Genomic DNA, 19,174 nt, shown 5'->3' on the forward strand with positions numbered 1-19,174 from the left:
GATAAGTTCATGCCTGGTCAACATTTGTGCAGCTCATAGCATAAGGTCTAACAAGGCCCAGAATTACATGAGTCTACACCATCTGAGAATCTAACTTTGGCCTCCAAAGCTCATTGGCTGCTGTAGATGGATAAGGCCACAATACAGACTTGCAGAGCAAACCTCTGTACACAGCTCTGCAAATCTTGCACTACAGAGCATTCCTGTTTAATTTTTAATTTCCACTTAGCAGTTTATCCCATTGAGGAGCAAACACCTGCAATGACTTAGGCACTCAGAAGCCAAGAAAACATCATATTTTTCTGACAGGCTAATCTCTTCTGCTTGTTCTTAAGACTGTCACCAGTACAAACTTCTGTTTTCTATATTAGTCTCATAACTGTGACCTTTTCTGTAAGTTTTCCTTCCCATTATTTGCGTATTTTAATGGTAGGGTTTTCAAAGATGTCTTGATGACTTAGGAGCATAAGCCCACAAAGGCATTTTTTAAAAAATCCCAACCTCTGCTGTTACTACTCACCTTCTGGTGTTAGTGCTGTACTAAAAGCATCCTGTATCTCCAGAATCTGAGTTTAAATGATTTTAACATCTGCGTTTGAGAAATATGATAACACCTCAGATCTAACTCTGAGTTTCCCCCAGCGTTAAGTGTGTGTGGACTGCAAATCTGGATTCAGTCTATCATAAAAACAGTACTAGGTTGCAAAGCTCAAATCCATATTCAGATTCAAATTTTGGGAGTGTTTTGACTTTTAGTTGAGGCTGCTTCCCCTTGGATGTGGAATTTTTTGTGTGAAATAATAGGTTGTACACAGAGTATAGTCTAATAATCCCCTACTACATGCTACATATAATTACACAGTTAACTGATCAATCTTGTAATAAATTTAGACCAGCTACATGTGCAAAGACTGGTCACAAGTGCAAAGTAATTATCATACCATTAACTGGTTAACTGCACAATAAATCTGGACCAACTATACATGCAAAATAATTATCACACCATAAAAATGACTATTCAGCTATAAAAAGAGTCAACTGGCTACAGACTTAGTGCTTGAAAATGTGTAACAACTCTACAGCTGGTTTTTATCCAGCTTTAATTTGGACATGTAACAGAGCCCATAGAGTATTCAGTCCCTCTTTGTAGAGTGAAAGCACATTAGTACACATTTCATTTGTAACAGTAAGAAATGAAAAGTCAGCAGATTAGTATATTAAGCCTTTATTAAAATGGCAACATACTACAGCTGGGATTTTTCATTAGTGTCAGACATTTAAGAAAAAATGAAACTATAAAAGGCATTGACCTCTCTCCTAGAAAATTTTTTAAAATATACACAAGACACAATATATGCACATGAACACATCCAAAGGGATACTGAAAGAAGGCTACATTTACAGAGTCCCCACACAAGCCTTATGATTCCCACTGACTTGATCTGAAATTATATGGTTTAAATTCCACTTACCCCCTTGAAAAGGATCTACTAGGAATTAACTGAAACTGTTCAGAGAATGTAAAAATTCTGTAGGTGTTTGTCAAAAATCAGTACTGCTGTGGGCACAAATCCATTAGACAAAGGCAGTTAAAATGATCCAGTAACAACCTCTCAAGCAAGAAAGCTACCCAAGTGTATTTACTTACCAAGTTTCAGATCAGTGAGATCTGCGCTTTTCCTCTCCTGAATGGACCCCTCTGGATTTATTTGCAAGATTTTGTTGAGAGTGGATATCCAGTCATCCATATCCTGCTCATTTTCAGCTGCTAGCACAAAGTATGTGAGGTCATTCATTTTCAGTTCAAAGGCATGCTTCCTAAGCCTGTTATTCTGTTGTAACAAAAGAGGAGGAAGAAAATGAAGACTGCAAATAATAAAAAGTCAGAGTTGTGAGGAAGATGGGGCTTATTCATGTGACAAACTATTTTAAAAATTAAAATTCAAATACACTTAGTGACATTAAATAAAACAAAACCAAAATTTTGAGGTATTAACATTTGCAAGTGTTTTACTTGACTTTCCAGATGATTGAAGTCTTGTGTTGGTTATATGACAGCATCACTGGAAAGTTTCTTAGATAACTGAGACCACACTTACCTATAATATTTCACTGCAGAAGTGTTAAGTATTGATAGTGTTTTAGTTCTGTAGGAAGGGACCACCTCTAACATGGATGCCTTATTACACCCAATCAATCCCAAAGCAATCTGGAAAGACTACCAACCTGGGACCAATGACTATTAAATGTAGTTTCTGTGATGCCGATATTTGTCTTTGGGAACTCAACTAGGTTTACCAAATTCTTTCCTAGTAGACTATTAGTGAAGTATCACACAGTAAGAGCTTTTACTCAGTACCTGCTGTGGTTGGATTTGTACTGGTTTCATACAGGCTAAAAGCCTTAACACTTATGACCTAAGCACTTTACTACTTTAAGCATGTATGGTTGCTACTGATTAACTATGTGAAGTTGCTGACTTTATCCAACGCTAGCAATTCTGTTTGTTCCCTAACTCATCAGCTGTATTCCATGGACACTCAAGTGAAAGCACTAGCAATATGATCTTTTCATCTTTGACGGAAACCACTTTTACTGCACCAATACTCTCATTATACCCTGAACCCCATGACAAGCAACATAAAAAAACAACTCCAAGATTTAAAAATAACCTTTTAATTTTGTTGGAGGAAAATTATGCTGAAGAACATAATTAATACTTTCTTCCCTGGATCACTGCTCCATTGCTGTCATTCAGTCTATTGGAAAAAAGGAAGTAAGGTTTCCTCAGGTCTTCCTCTCTCATATTGAATCTGTTCCTTTCCCTTTGCTTTTAAAAATTCTTTTCACTTCATCAGTTTTCAGTCCTCATTCAGCAAAACTAAGTTGTAAAGGAAGGTAATAACCCACCTGCCTCCTAAGGTGTATAGTTTTGTCTACAGGATTAATCTATTATATATTATCCACCTCTGTGCAGACCATTTGGGAATATATGTTTCAGGACAATGTTTACAGAAATACTAAGTTCTATTCAAAGATCTGTTGAAGTTGCACCTCATCAACATTTAACACAATAATTATCACAGAAAAGAACCGGAGGTAATATCTAGGAAAGTGTTACAGATTTTATCCAGGCAAAAGTATTGTGAAAAAAATTAAACTAAATTAAATGTGAATGATTATTTTCTTAGGCTGTGATCAAAGGAGACTGAGCTCTGCCAGCGATCTCCACTCTATTCCTTATAAGCGGTTTCTTTATGGTAATGTTTAAAACTCAAGGACTTGTCCTCAGATGGGCTTTTATAGAAAAAGCACGTGGTTATTCTATTCTGTCTAATTTATATTTCTCTCCTTCTAAATCCATGTCTAAAGTGAAAGGAAATCTACATTTTTAAAGATTAAAATATCACAGATAAGTCCCCAATGTAGAACTTCTATTTATATGGGAAAAATTATTTTTCATGGTTATGTTTGACATTCCAACAAGGAATATACATGAGGAGTTACTATCTCTCCTGTTGTTGTCCACAGCAGTGGGGTTTTCCAGTTGTCACACTGAGGACATTGTGACAATTGTACAACTAAGGCCTGAACTATTTATCAACTCAAATAATACAATTATCCTATTCCTCTTCACTATTATGTCTTACACTTCAATGCTACATATGTAACAATAAGAACTGGACAGTTTTTGAACTAAGAGAGGACTATGGAAGGATATGCCTAGACAATCTGATTCCTTGGAAAAAAAAAATCACACATATATTTTCTGCCCTTTTATCTGTAGAACTCTACATGATTTGGACAATATGAGACTTAGGTTGGAAAACAAATTAACCAGGAAAACATTTCACAAGATTGGAAAGAATGATCATTGGGAACACCACAAATTCCCCCTCAAGAAAAGAAAAGAGTGGAAAACTTTGATGACATAGTTTAACCTACTGTATTGCTAAAATGATTCTGGGAGGACAAAAGTGAATGGAAAGGTTAAGGGTGTTTTGTAGAAGATAAAAGATGAGATAAATTCATAAACTATCACATACATATCGTCCTTAAATAAAGAAGAGAAATCCATCCTCAGTATACTAACAGCCAGACTTGGTATTGGTCTGTAGCATCATAATTTACCTGCAGATCATTAATTCTTCAGTCCCAATTATGAGACTCAATGGCTCTTCAGCTACTGAAACAGCACAGTGAAACTGAATTAAGTTACAAGATTTTATAATACAACATGATTGTCTCCTTACATTGACCAAATTAGTAAGGCTTTGTATGATATTCTTATGACATCAGTTTTCAGTTTGTTAGTGCACTCTCTTAAACTTGAAAGAAGTCTTGTGCTGGGATACCTGTTAACTCCTGGTCTTAAGACATTTACAAGCACTGATTATTACTGTCACATTTCAATAATTTATTGCCAACATTCCAGAAATCTGTCATTAACTAAAATTAAGTCACAGCTGACCTTTAAGGGATACTAAAGAACTTACAGATTTCAGCTATTCTTTATTGAACTAACTGATCATTAATTTTTATCTGTCCTCAATTAACAGTCTTAATTAAACCAAGGATTGTGTCATCTAGTTCTATGGATCTATATATTAGTGCTATGCCCTGATGCATAGAACTATAAGCCCTCACTCCACAGTATTTTAGGAGCTCTCAAGCAAACCAGGTATTGAATCCACAGCCCAAAGTTCTTCTTTGTATGAGGTCAAGAGGGAAGAAGGTATGGTCAAATAACATAGCACTGTTGAAAATGAAAGATGCCTGATAGCCTGAATTCCCTCATTGAGAAACAGATTTATAATTATATCTAACTATAATTTGTTTTCACTGAAGAATTCTGATGTTTCAAAACTGGAACTTCCCATGGAAAAGCTTTAGTTTATTGAGATTGACCATTTCAAAAGAAAAAATGAATCAAGTTTTAAAAATATCAGCCTTAATTTTAGGATTTTCTAAATTGATTTTTAAAATAAAAATTAAATGTTTTGAAATTATGCAACTTAAACAGTTCAATAACCCCCAGAAGATTTTCTCCCCAGATTTCTTTCTGCAAGAATTTTGTCTCATCCTGATTCAGGATGAGACTATCTTCCAAGCTTTTGAAAGTGCTACTGGGCTGAGAAAATCACTTTTCATCTGTCTCTCCCAGAGAAATATTCTTTGTACATTAATACCCTGGTAACGAGTTTGAAATATGATCTAGAAGGAAGAAACCACCTTGAAATTTCTCTTATGAAAGGAGAACAAAAGACATCAAAACAAATGATTTTGTTGTCTGCAGTATGCACTTCCTTTTATGGACTCTGCCCAGAAGTTTAAATTAGATACTATAATGCTACCAGGCTTTATCTAAAAGAGAAGTAGAACTCACAGGCTGAATCTTAGACAAATTAGGAAGGAAAACTTCAATATCCCCCTTTCCATATGCATTTCTGAGTTTTGGCACGCAGATGAGACCTACTGCCAAGTCTTTGTTTCAAAATCTTCAGCCAAGTACTTTTTCTCTGCAACCAACTGAGAAAAAATACCTCCTTCTCCATTTGCTTCTTTATTACCAGTTCCATATGGAACTTTAGCTTAGGTTTAAAATGTAACTATCACTGACACTTAATTTAAAGTGTAGTGTTATATTCTACAGGAAGAAATCTCAGAAATAATAGAAATAACAAGCTAAAGAAGCTTAGTTCTGATCCTGCCTGTAGAATCATTCTTCTAAAATCATAAGTATTTAGTCCAGGGGTGACACATCTTCCACTGTATTCTTCCCTTCAGTATGTGGATCATACCAGCATAGAATCTCATTCTCTGCTTACATGCCCAGAGTAAACTTAGTGACTTAACTGCAGTCAACTGCATTACAAATTGTATGACATTGCTGAAAATAAAAGGACATTCAGGGCTTTAGTTTCCTAAACCTTCTTGGGTGTCTTTAAAATTACAACTGCATATTTTTTGGCTATCCAGGGCCCAGATCTCCTGACTTCTGGCAACTTTACACAAAACTTTGTCTTTTTCTTCTCTCCGTCTCTGAGTTTCATCACACTTTAGAAGTGGTGGTTTTGCTGGTGATGATGTACTGCCACTAGCCTGAGTAAAACACCTTGCTTTCATTGGCGCACTCATTTCCTGCTGAATGTCTGAGCCACAGCACAGGGGGAGCCATTTCTTCAACTGGCCATCTCTGTCATTTGATATACCTCCTTGGTCAGGCTCAGCAGCCAAAGGAACTAGCTTCCAATGCTAGCAAGGGTGAAGTTAAGTATTTACTAAAACACAAAAAGCTCTGGACCACTGGTAGTAAGAAATAAATGCAGAAACCCAGAGCCAGTGGTCAAAGGTTGGAGATTAAGGAAATCAGATTCAAAAGCAGCAGTATCTTTAGCCATTCTTATGTTAGTCAAAAGATGCTAATTAACTTGTAAAAATTACTGATTTCAAGACTTCTGCTATTTTGGGCTAGATATGGAAAACATGTAGTTTCTGTGTTTATAATTGAACCATATCCAAAACCACAGTGGAAGTGCATATTTCAGGGTCTTGTTTTGAAGACCCCCCTCTGTGCAACACTGGTCAGACCGCAGCTGGAGTACTGCATCCAGTTCTGGGTGCCGCACTTCAGGAGGGAGTGGACAGCATTGAGAGGGTCCAAAGGAGGGCCACTCGCATGATCTGGGGACAGCAGGACAGACCCTATAAGGAGAGGCTACAGGACCTGAACCTATTCAGCCTTCACAAGAGAAGGCTGAGAGGGGACCTGGTGGCCATCTATAAATTTACTAGGGGGGACCAGCTGGGATTGGGAGAGACCTTGTTCCCCCGAGTGCCTCCCAGAGTAACAAAGAATAATGTTTATACATTGACTGAGATTCAGGCTAGATATCAGGAGGCACTACTTCACAGTCAGGGCAGCTAGGATTTGGAACCAACCTCCAAAGGAAGTGGTGCTGGCTCCTACCCTGTGGGTCTTTAAGAGGAGGCTTGACATTTACCTGGCTGGGGTGATTTGAGCCCAGTTTTCTCTCCTGCCCAGGGCAGGGGGTCGGACTAGAAGATCTACAAGGTCCCTTCCGACCCTAGTTCTATGAATCTATGAAGTTCCAACTAAAGCTTGTCTTTCAGAAGAATACTTACTAATAGCAAACATGAACAAACAATTCCTTCTCAAGTTTTGTGAATATGGGAACACTTTTCATGTTCATGCTTCCAATGGGGAGCACCAAGACACAAGCACAAATGAGGATGAAAATCATCAAGTATCACCTAACAACAGGAACTGACAATAACAAACCAGCCATGAATACACTGTTTCACTGCACTCATCTCCACAAGAAAACATTAATTAGACTCCTGTTATATTTTGATCAGAGATAAAAATCAATCCTGTGGAAAGCACATTGAACCACTATTATTTAGCTAAAATACTCTTTATTTTAATCCATTTAGAAATAACAACAGGGGAAAGGCCTTACATTATTACAGTAAATTACAAGAAATGCCTGGTTGAGCTTTTACGTATGCCAAAATATCTATATTATTAATAGCATTTCATTTACCTTCAGCAATTATTTTTTCCATTATGGAATGTTTCATTCCTTTCCACAGATGTAATCAATTAGCTTAAATTGTCAATTGCATGCATTGCACATAATACAAGCATGGGTTACGTGACTGTGAGAATAGGTTTGTAGAAACAGAGATATGTACTTCAGCAGATTTGTCTGAGCATTACTACATGTGTATGTTGTATGGTAACTGGTAAAGCTAACAGTTCTGTATTTTATATCTGACTGGTAACATAGCATGGATGGACTGGGTCTCTTTTGAGTGATGACACTCTTTTTAGTCTGGAAGGCACCTAGATAGAAGTGTGGATAATTACTTATTTACCATGAATATTATCATTTTATGTGGGGCACTATTCTATAATTTCTCTGCTTGTTCAACTTTATTTTAAACTGAGAGAAGTAGTTAGCTGTGTTAATCTGAAGTTAGGCAGACTAACTGTTAAACTCTTCCAGGTTGGCTGATCTCGTACGGCGAGCGTTAAACTAGCCTCGCCGGGGGAGGGGGCCGCAGGAAGATGAGGAGACACCACCTGAGCAAGACAGGTGACAAATGCAAGGAGTGCCCAGGTAAGAAACAGGGGTCCAGACAGTCTCCCAAATCGGGGGGTGGCACACGCAGCTAGACAAGGCCTTAAATGCCTATATACCAATGCTCGTAGTATGGGGAATAAACTGGAGGAACTCGCCCTCAGAATAGCCAGTTCAGACCCAGACATAATAGGGCTTACAGAAACATGGTGGGATTCATCCCATGACTGGGCAGTTAGCATTAGGGGCTACAGGCTTTACAGGTGGGATAGAGAAGGAAGGGAAGGCGGGGGGGTGTGGCGCTCTGTCAAGGCAATACACATCCTCTGCCAGCAGAATGGGGTCAGAGGAGGGACAAGCTGAAGTGTTCTAGGTCAAGATACAAGGGAGGCATGGGGAGAGGGATCTAACGGTGGGGGACTACTACAGACTCCCCAGCCAAGGGGAGGAGCTGGACCGGGAATTTTCAGGTCAGCTTGCAGAGGCACTTAAGGCAAGGGATGTGGTTGTCATGGGTGATTTAAATTACCCGGACATCTGCTGGGAGGAACAGTCAACCAGGTTGGACCGGTCTAGGAGGTTCCTGGCCAAGATACAGGACCTCCACTTAATTCAGGAAGTGCACAGTCCCACCAGAGGAAATACCCTGTTGGACCTGGTCCTGGCCACAGGCGATGACCTGGTAAGGGGCCTCCAGGTTCTTGACCACCTGGGTGATAGCGATCATCGCTTGCTGGAATTCACCATCCAGCGCAGGGTGTCAAGGGCCTGGAGCAAGGCGGTTGCCCTAGACTTCAAGACGGCCAACTTCAATGAGTTGAGGAGATTAGTGGGAGAGGTGCTGGGGTTCTCGAGAGCAGGGGAACTCAGTGCCCAAGATGAGTGGTCGTTCCTTAAGGAGATGATACTCAGGGCCCAAGGGGTGACCATCTCAACAAGAAGCAAGGGGGGCAAGAGTGCCCAAAAGCCCCCCTGGCTCACCAAGGGTGTCCAGGAATGCCTGACTGCCAAAAAGGCGGCATACAACTGGTGGAAGGGGGGTGCTATCTCCAAAGAGGAGTACATCTCCTCTGCTTGGGCCTGTAAGGAAAGCTAAGGCAGACATACGGCTAGGACTAGTGTCCAAGATCAAAGATAATACAAAGTCCTTTTTCACGTATATAGGGAGGATGAAGAAAGGACCAGGAAATTTGGGGCCCCTGCAAGATTCTCTGGGCAATCTGGTGGTTGCGCCAGAGGAGAAAGCAGACCTCTTTAACCAATTCTTCACCTCCGTTTTCTTGTGCAGGGACCAGGACTTCCCCACCATGATGCAAGACAGATTCAAGGGGAACACCTCCAGACCTTAGGTTGGGGAGGACCGGGTTAGAGAGCTTCTGGAGGGGCTGGACATGTTCAAATCAGCGGGTCCAGATGCTCTCCACCCCAGGGTGTTGAGGGAGCTAGCAGAGGTTATTGCAGGGCCTTTGGCATGACTTTACAAGCACTCATGGAGCTTGGGCCAGGTGCCAGATGATTGGAAGATAGCCAACGTGGTCCCCATCTTTAAAAAAGGGAGGAGGGAGGACCCGGGCAACTATAGGCCTGTCAGTCTTACCTCAATCCTAGGGAAACTCTTTGAGAAGTTCATCAAGGAGCATATCTGCAATGGGCCGGCTTCAGGGATGATGCTCAAGGGCAACCAGCACAGTTTCATTAGAGGCAGGTCATGTCAGACCAACCTGATTGCCTTTTATGATCAGGTCACAAAAGCACTGCATGCAGGTGGACCGTGGATGTAGTCTTTCTGGACTTCAGCAAGGCCTTTGACACTGTCTCCCACCCCATCCTCATTAAAAAACTAGGCAACTGTGGCATTGATGCCTACACAGTCAGATGGACTGCAGATTGGCTGAAGGGTCGTACTCAGAGGGTTGCGGTGGATGGGTCATATTCGACCTGGGGGGAAGTGGGCAGTGGAGTCCTCCAGGGCTCGGTCCTTGGGCCCGCGCTGTTCAATTTCTTTATCAGCGATTTGGACGACAGGGTGAAAAGCAACCTGTTTAAATGTGCTGATGATACCAAAATTTGGGGTGAGGTGAGCACACTAGTAGGGAGGTAAAGATTGCAGCAAGACCAGGATAGGTTACAGGGGTGGGCTAACAAAAACAGGATGCATTTCAATACTGACAAGTGCAGGGTGCTGCACTTGGGCAGTAGTAACCAGCAGCACACTCATAAGATGGGAAATTCCCTTCTTGAGAGCACGGAGGCAGAAAGGGATCTTGGAGTCATTACTGACTCCAAGATGAACATGGGCCGACAATGCGAGGTCACGGTTGGTAGAGCTAACCAGACCTTGTCATGCATCCACAGATGCATCTCAAGTAGGGCCAAGGAGGTGATCCTCCCCCTCTATGCAACACTGGTCAGGCCACAGCCAGAGTACTGCATCCAGTTCTGTGCACCGCACTTCAGGAGGGATGTGGACAACACTGAGAAGGTCCAGAGGAGGGCCACCCGCATGATTTGGGGACAACAGGGCAGACCCTACAATGAGAGACTGCAGGACCTGAACCTGTTCAGTCTTCATAAGAGAAGGCTGAGGGGGGACCTGGTGACGGTCTATAAACTCACTAGGAGGGAGCAGAAGGGTTTGGGAGAGACCTTGTTTCCCCTAGCGCCCCCTGGCATAACAAGGAATAACGGCCATAAGTTGTTGGAGAGGAGGTTTAGATTAGACATCCGTAAGAACTACTTCACAGTCAGGGCGGCTAGGATCTGGAACCAACTTCCAAGGGAAGTGGTACTGGCTCCTACCCTGGGGGTCTTTAAAAAGAGGCTTGATGCCTGGCTGGAGTCATTTGAGCCCAGTTTTTCTCCTGCCCAGGCAGGGGGTCGGACTTGAAGATCTACGAGGTCCCTTCTGACCCTACTTCTATGATTCTATGAACTATTTGGGGAGTATGGTGGTATAACAGGAAGACAATATTTAGACTAATCTCACTGCCTCATCAGATCTATACAGATTGTGTAGATGATTAGCTTTCCATGAGGCCCAGCTGACTGCAACTAAAAATTGAAATCTTTTGAATGCTTTCTGAGATAGGTAACAACAGTGGCCCTGAGCCAGGAAACAGCTTATAGTTAAATATAGTTAAAGACTTCTGGCTTATTTTTAGTTTATTTATAACTGAATAACCAGGTTCTTTCAGGGCTTGGCTGGGTCTTGCCAGGCTTCCATTATTTATACTGAAATTCACTTCAACATATAAAACTTTAAAAGCACACTTCACAAGAACTAGGTTTTGCCAAATCCCCATGCCAAATCATGACCACTGCATTAAAGCCCCTGCCGCTGCCCCTCCATGACGACTGCACAATGGTTTAGAGCTACGTAAAAACAAAAAGAAACCTCAGGCCTGCTCCTGCACTATCGTGCGCCAGGCGGGAATAGAGGAACCATCAGCACCAGGCAGGAAAAAAATCATCTCCTGCAGAGGTCAACATTTCTCCTTGTGCCACCACATTGTATAGCAGGTTTGAGCAGACATCTGTCTTCATGGTAAATTCTTCACTAAGGTACCTGCTCCTATAAGAGCTGAAACTGTCTAGGAAGAGGGCTCTAAGAGCCAGACAGAAGCCCACAGGTACAGGTTACTATGGCAACAGGCTAATGAGTAAATTAGCCTGCACCTGAACCTGCTCAGCAGACTGGAAGAGGCAGGGCCCTGGGCAAATATAAACCCCAAGACTTCAGTTCCCTGAAGTCAGTGGGATTCCCCATGGATGGATCCTTCTAAAGAATTAGTGCCATTTAGTTAGTTTATATATAAATACCTGCTTGTAATACTTGCATTTCTAACAAAATGGTTCTGATTCTGTCTTCATCTGTCCACTGAATCAGTGAAGTTATCTAATAATGAGACCGATAGTAGACCCATCTATAACAAAACATATATGCTGTTCCTCACACTTGTCCAGAAGAATTCTCATTTATGTTTTGTTTTATTTTAACATTCAAAACCCTGCTATAAAATCTATAGTTGATTACATGGAGCCACTAGAATGAAACAAAATGTGACTCACCTGCACAACCCCTGTACAGGAATCCAAAAAAATACAGCCCTTCGGTTCCTTTGATATTTTCTCATCTTTATAAAAATTCATGATGTATGAGTTATCCGACAACTGTGTCAGCTGAAAGTAGCGCTTTTTGAATGACTACAGTAAAAACAAAAAGATGATCACTGTATTGCACATTATTTTAATAGACCTTTCGTTCATAGATATGGAATAATAATACACCACTGCTAACTGCATTTTAACTATGTGGCTTTGCAGACAATATTCATATCTACTTTGCAATTGCTTCATACAGTTGCATCAAACCTAATTTGAGATATAAATGGCTAAATGACAATGGAAAACAGCAGCAGCCAGCCCTGTGTGTGTTACAGAGCCAAGCAGAACAAACAAAGAATAATGATGTCCCCTTACCCGAACAGTAATGCTGTTGTTTACGGTGCTGTTAAAATTTCCTTTATAAAGCCAGCCGGATTTGAAAACACCTGTCCCGAATCCTCCACCTCCACCACCACCCTTTGAAGAGGAATGGGATGTTGTATCCTATAAGAAAGCCATTGTTAATACTGCTTTTGCACTCTTCAGACTAAACAAACTGCATATGAATATCTGCTTTCTTTAAAATACATACATTTCACAGTCCTTTTAAAAATGGATTATTAATTCGCCTGCTGTGCACATGATCACATAAAAAACAAAGCTGTTCCAAGTTATTTAAAGTAAGAAATTTTAGAGCAGATAGCAAGGTACCATTATCATTATTTATTTGATTTTAAAGCTATAAATAACTCAACTGAAAAAACAATTCAATATACTTACTTCATCTTTATCAATATCTTCATGATCAATTTCAAAGGAATGTGAGGGCAATTTCTCTGGTCTACATTCATGTCTAGGGGAGGGAAAAATTTATTCATTTTTACCTTCATAATTTACAATAGAGTATACTTTGAAATGTGGTAGCTATGTTGAGAGACTAAGCTCCTGACCTTCCAAGACACTTTAAAACACATTACTGCTGGAGTTGTTTGATCTTCTGTAACAATACTTCTTTTTAAAAAAAAGTTGAAGTTTTTATCCCTGGCTAAAATCTCACTTGTGAATGTTTTAACATCAGTAAGAACTGTCAGAATACCCTTTACCCCCTCAAATTATGAGGGGGTTTGTGTCATTCTCCCTGTCCTCCAAAAGAAACATCCCATTTAAGATCGGTGAAATAAGGATTAGAGCTGTTCCACTCAGGGTTTTTTTTCCTGGAAAAAAAATCCTTCTTTTGACTGAAGGAATTCCCAGTACAGTTCCAACTGGGCATTATTTCAATATCTTCCCTACAAAACCTTGCAATTGCCACAACCTTAGAAATATAGTGATACTGAACACAGAAATGCTTAGATAGTCTATAGATTCAGGTCTCAAACAATTTTCACTCTGATCCAACCAGAGAGGTAGACAGCTGCATTACAAAACTTTTGGAATGTTTTTAATGGAGATCAAAATAATTTAGATTTTTACCGCCACTAGGTAGATACCTACATTGTCTTAAAATTCTCTAAGGTCATCACTTTGGAAACTTCTCCAAGTATTAATTGGCAGGCTGTGAAAGTGGCCAAAATGGAGACTGCCTTATTATAATGAAGATAAATTTTATTTACAGAGGTCTCACTACTGGGGGCTGTTCAGAAGAATATAATATGTCAAACTGACAGAAGCAGCTGAAACAAACTGAAACAGACTTAAACAACAAAGCAACATTAAATAAGAACTATACTCAAGTGAAAGTTCAAGAATAACATAGCCATTAAAGAATTTCTTCCCTAAGATTGGCTAACATTAAGTTATGTTGGGTTATCAAACTTACCCCGTGCCTCAGGCCAAATCCAAGGGGCTCCCTCATGGGACAGATTTGACCTGGAGCCCAGGGTGGCAGTGACAGTGGTGGGACTGGCAGTTTCAGGCTAAGCAAGATTGTTTCATCATAGTGCTTGTTCACCTTTCTGCCACTGATGGCCATGTCCACCAGGGCCTAGGAGTCCTGAATTCTGCAGCATACCCCATTCTCCCACTTCCAGTAGCCTACTGGAGGTCCAATAGGTCAAATGAAGTGTCTCTGCAGACATACCATATACTTGACACCCCTGACCTCTGTGATGCAAAATATCACTATCTTGTATTCTGCCAAAGAGTAACACCCATATATCAGAATGGGGTTGGACTTGATGATCTGCTCAGGTCCCTTCCGACCCTACCAACTACCAATTATGAAACATGAACCATCATATAAACTTTTAATGAGCCCCGTGAAAGGAAAAAAAGTGGGTATGTATGCCCTGGAATATTCTATGATAACTGAAGTTCTAGCATCACAGGATTTGAAAAAGTCAAAGCTGCATAGTTAAGAGAATAAGAGTCTTTTCATTTAAAATTCATTGTTTCTAGTTTGTTTTGGTTTCAGCATCTATTTAACTTCATTGATGTATTTGCATTTTGAAGAATGGAAGCCTTTGTTAGAGACTCAGTGACTTTGATAGTATCCAAAATAAATATCCCTGAAACCTTCTAGAGATTCTTTCGTGTGGGCAGGGAAGAATGGATACAATATTTCTACTATTTCTAAAGTAAAGACTAATCTCTGAAAGAATCTTTAAAAATAAGCAAACATCTTTCAAGCCTTTTTATAATATAAAGCTGAAAAAAAGCAGAAGCCCTTTCTCTCTCAAGTTTCTGGTAGATTGCTTTAAGAAATACCCTTAACACTGTGCATTGTACAGTAGCATAACTGAGGAGGGGCAACCAGGCAATCAGCTGTGGGTGTCATATTTGTGGGAGGGCACAAAAATATCACTTGCTGTCACTGTGCCATGCATGATGGCTGCTGAGGGCACAGAGTTTTGCTGCAATGTGGCATAGAGTATTAAACAACTCAACCTCCTCTGCAGCTTATACAACTTCCTAGTATAATCTGCTATTTAGTGCTGAAAACTTACCCTTTAATTTTTTTAATTTTTTTTTACAGAAATATCTATACTCATTTGAATTCAGGACTTTCTTAGATGCAAATGGCTATCAAGATTCTGTTATATGGGGTCTAGTTAAGTATTTCAATTTAGAATCAGTGTACAAACAGAACATGTTATTTATTAAATCAAATAAAATTATTTGATGTTATTTTTGTAAGGATGAACTGAAAAATGTCAGAACTACTGTACTGTTAAACACATGACCTTAAGATTCTGCTCAGCACCTACAGTTTTATGTGCTGAGAAAACAGGATTATTTCTTTACATCAAAAAAGGACACAAACCTATCTAAAGAAACAAATCTTGTCCTATGAGTGAATTTCTAATGGGAAGATGCTTAAAAAAAAGAGCAAAAGAGGGTGAATTCCACCATTGCTTCAGATGGCAGTGCAGACCTTACTTAGGTAGCGTATGTTCCTGAGCAGCCTTTGGTAGTGGGATAGGCTGAGCAAAATCAACACCATTAGAATAGGTGTAGTAACTGCTGCAGTAAGCAGGCTTCTCCAGTACACCTGAGGAAATTATGAATACTCCTGACTACACAGACCAACCTTAAACTACTCCCTTTTGCACTGGCCAGCAAAACAAAATATCTATTGTGTACTTTTAAAGGATTCAAGATAGCTTCTTCTAGCGTCAGTTGAAAAAGCCTTGAACTCCTTTGGGAGCTCCCTCACTGGACCACTCACTCCCTCAATCACTCTCCAGAGTCTAAATCTTTTTGTCCTATCTTCATTTGAAGTCCCTTTAGCTACCCTATCAATGCTCCAGAACAGGCCAAAACAACCTTCTGTGTCGAGGAGGTGATCTCTCTTATCCTGCAACCATTCTCTATACTCTTCCCCCCATCTCTGTCTCCCCCGGTACCTTAGTATTATTTCATCAGAAGGGTGTTAGAGTGTAGGGGTGTTTACCTGCATTGAGTAAAATATCACAATTTAGGCTTAAAGCAAATAAAGTTCCTTTTGCCCTGTCATTTGCTCACTGAGCAAAAAGCATGTTAGAGCATAATATTATCATGGTCATACAAAAAAGCGGTAGTGGGTACACCAAACAAGATGTGAGTTTAGTCTGCAGAAAGCCTCAAAGAGGGAAGACATTCAAAGGAAAACTAAAGAGATAAACTAACATGAGTAGAATGTTTAGCTAACATATAGAAGGCTGAATTTGTTCTTGATGAAGAAGTGCTGAATTCATTGGTGCAACGCCACAGATGAATTCAGCTCATGGCAACTGTTCCAGCCACTCTGTCTCCAGCAACCACTTCCCAGCAGAAAGATCTATTTTCAGAAAGGAGAAACTTTCTGTCTGCTGAAAACTGCTTTAGTATGCTGCTATCAATCTATATGCTGTATGTGTGTCTGAAATGATTGGCTAACACAACCTGCCCTCAGGGATGGAAAAGAAGTCAGTCATCTCCATGTTGTGTTTTAGAGCTACTGTATACCACTCTGTAACAAGACAGTCTAATTCTGATTCATCTCGTCCTAAGTGGGGAATTCCAAGAGAAGGTTCTGAAGACTGTTACGAAATCAACAAGTTTGGAAAAGGTTAGATCTGTCTCAGTGAGTACCTTTGTCATCCTGCAAAATGACTTCTGGTAAGAGAAGTATAATGGTTCCACAACTTTCCTTGGTGAAACAAATGACTGCAAAAGAGACTGTTTCAGAATGGGCAGAGAATAGATTATTTTCAAGCTGGTGTGGCTCAGAGTGATGGGAGCTCTGTGCAGAATGCTCTAAAAGAGGGCATCCAAACTGTGGGGGTGGCCAGAGGAGGGACATGTATCGGTACACTGGGAGTTCAGGCCTTCTTAATTTATATGCTACAAGGACTACAGCTCATTATGTGTGATGTGCTGTTGTATCATAAGCAGAGATTTTCAAATAAAAATAAAGCAATATTCAATATGATGTCCAGTCATCATAAAGTTGAATGCAATTGGCTCTGATCAACGTACACTGGGTTTGCCTCCTGTCCAAAAGCCAACAAAACCTTCAATTAATCAGTTTTGGAGAGTCCTGCTGCAAATTAGCTTTTTGGAGTTTTGAGTGCTTCTGGACAGAACACATTCAGAATCACTGCACTCTCTGTTAAAAGCAAGATTGTCTAGTTTTTACTATAACAAATTCCATGGGAAACACGACGAGACTATACGGCCTATAGCAATACGGCACATGCTTGAGTAGCCCATTCCCAGTGCTGTCCAAATGCTTAGGGACTCAGGGACCCTCTTTCAGCTCCCCTTCAAAGGTCCATTTGAGTGCAACCATGTAAACCTGCCTCACCTGCTGGTCATTGCTTGGCAGAGTCAGGTTATCTTTTTATGTAAGGTCTGACATGGGTTATAGTTACAAACAAGATGGAGTTGGCCCAGCCAAGAGACCCTTTTTAACTCCTTCTGTATTAGGAAAAAAACAGTCTGCCCATCACAACTCATAACTTTGAGTATGACAAACAGATAAGTGTTGAAAGCTTTGTCCCTATTCAAACATAACCCCCAGTGAACAAAATGTACATACTGACTACAATTTACTTTCATGCAGAATAATGGAAGCAATGCCTGCCAGTTGCAGATGTTGTAAGAGTGACAATGCTAGAAAACTTAAACTGAAAAATGCTGCACCTTCAATTTCTTCTGAGCAGCCAGGCCAACATTTTATAAAACAAGCTGTCTGGCAGTACAAGTGTATTGGGAATCTGGAAAAAACTGTTTAAGATTCCTGATTATTGCTACTGTTCTCCTTTGCTTCTAGGATTAACACATTTTCTCAATTTAGTAAGACTGTTGAACAAGCAAGGAATTCTCGATACAATGGAGGGCTTACAATTCATGGTCCTCTCTACACCGTGTCTGAAGGAGACCAAAGAAAAAACAATCTAAATATAGTCACAAGCACAGGTTCTGTTTGTACCAGTTCTCATTGTTAATCCAAATAATTTCTCGAGAATCCATTCTTGCAGTTTGCTATTTCTAGCTCATCATTACAATCTTTTTCACAAGTCAATAGTATCAAAATTTTAATGTTTCTCTGTTAAAGATGAGTGTAAGATTGTTCTTTTTGCAACTACATTTACTGCACTTCTCACTGTAACAACTCTCAACTTAGAGTACATAGCATGTACCAGGACAAAGGGGTATTGGCAACAATCACATATGAAAGTCTATGAGCCAAATTCTTCAGTTGTTCTTCAGGCAAAACATCCTGTGAAGTAAAAGAGTCCATTTTCTTCTCATATAAAACTTCTTTATATTCATTTAACCACATATGTCTTCTGCTGAGGTAGTCCTGACTACTGTAAGTGTAAATGAGAAGGTATCTGCAGAATATTAGTTCTTTCTATGAGAAAGTATGTCATGAAACTCTGACCACATTATAGCATTTATTTTTTAACTTCCATCTCACTTAAAAAATCATTATATATACAATGACCAAACGTTGAAAAAAAGGTAAAGCCCCCTGACAAACGCACACACATAGGCCTCTGCTACATAGGCCTCTGCTATATTACATATAGTACTCAATTAACTGGTTAATTGTGCAATAAATTTAAACCAGCCACACGTGTAAAGTAATTATCACATCCTAAAATTGACTATCAACCTATAAAAGAGCCAACCACCTATAAAGGTAGTGATTGAAAATGTGTAACAACTCTATAGGTTTCTATCTAGCTTTAATTTGAATGTTTAGCAGGGCCCTTATTGAATAATTTATATGTTGCATCAAATTCTGATCTCTGTTACAAAGGTATACATCCAAAGTCAATAGATTTACCACCAATCATACATTCCTGTAACCATCAAGATAATTATATCCAGACAAAATAACTATACTATTTATGTTACTAATAATAGTAAAAAGCAAAACTTTTATTTAGCAACAGTATTCTGAATTAATAAACATTCATTTAAGAGTAACCATTTGGTTTGAATGAGCATGGCTTTTGAAGATGTATGTAAAGCCTGCAAATCTTTGAACT

At 39.8% G+C, this 19,174-nt stretch overlaps 1 protein-coding gene across 5 annotated transcripts in view; it reads right to left on the minus strand.

Annotated features, from left to right (window-relative positions):
- DOCK10 (dedicator of cytokinesis 10) overlaps positions 1-19,174 on the minus strand; it is a 271,823-nt gene that overhangs the window by 115,314 nt on the left and 137,335 nt on the right. For all 5 annotated transcript variants that reach the window (XM_090056318.1, XM_090056317.1, XM_090056316.1 and 2 more), the window contains exons 5-8: positions 12,993-13,065; positions 12,588-12,716; positions 12,177-12,311; positions 1,649-1,832 (exon numbers count right to left, since the gene is read on the minus strand). In XM_090056318.1, the coding sequence (XP_089912444.1) occupies positions 1,649-1,832; positions 12,177-12,311; positions 12,588-12,716; positions 12,993-13,065 (521 nt within the window). The remainder of the gene's footprint in view (positions 1-1,648; positions 1,833-12,176; positions 12,312-12,587; positions 12,717-12,992; positions 13,066-19,174) is intronic.

This window comes from Crocodylus siamensis, chromosome 6 (assembly GCF_052110815.1).
Source record: "Crocodylus siamensis isolate JL-2025a chromosome 6, ASM5211081v1, whole genome shotgun sequence".
NCBI classification, from domain to species: Eukaryota; Metazoa; Chordata; order Crocodylia; family Crocodylidae; genus Crocodylus; species Crocodylus siamensis.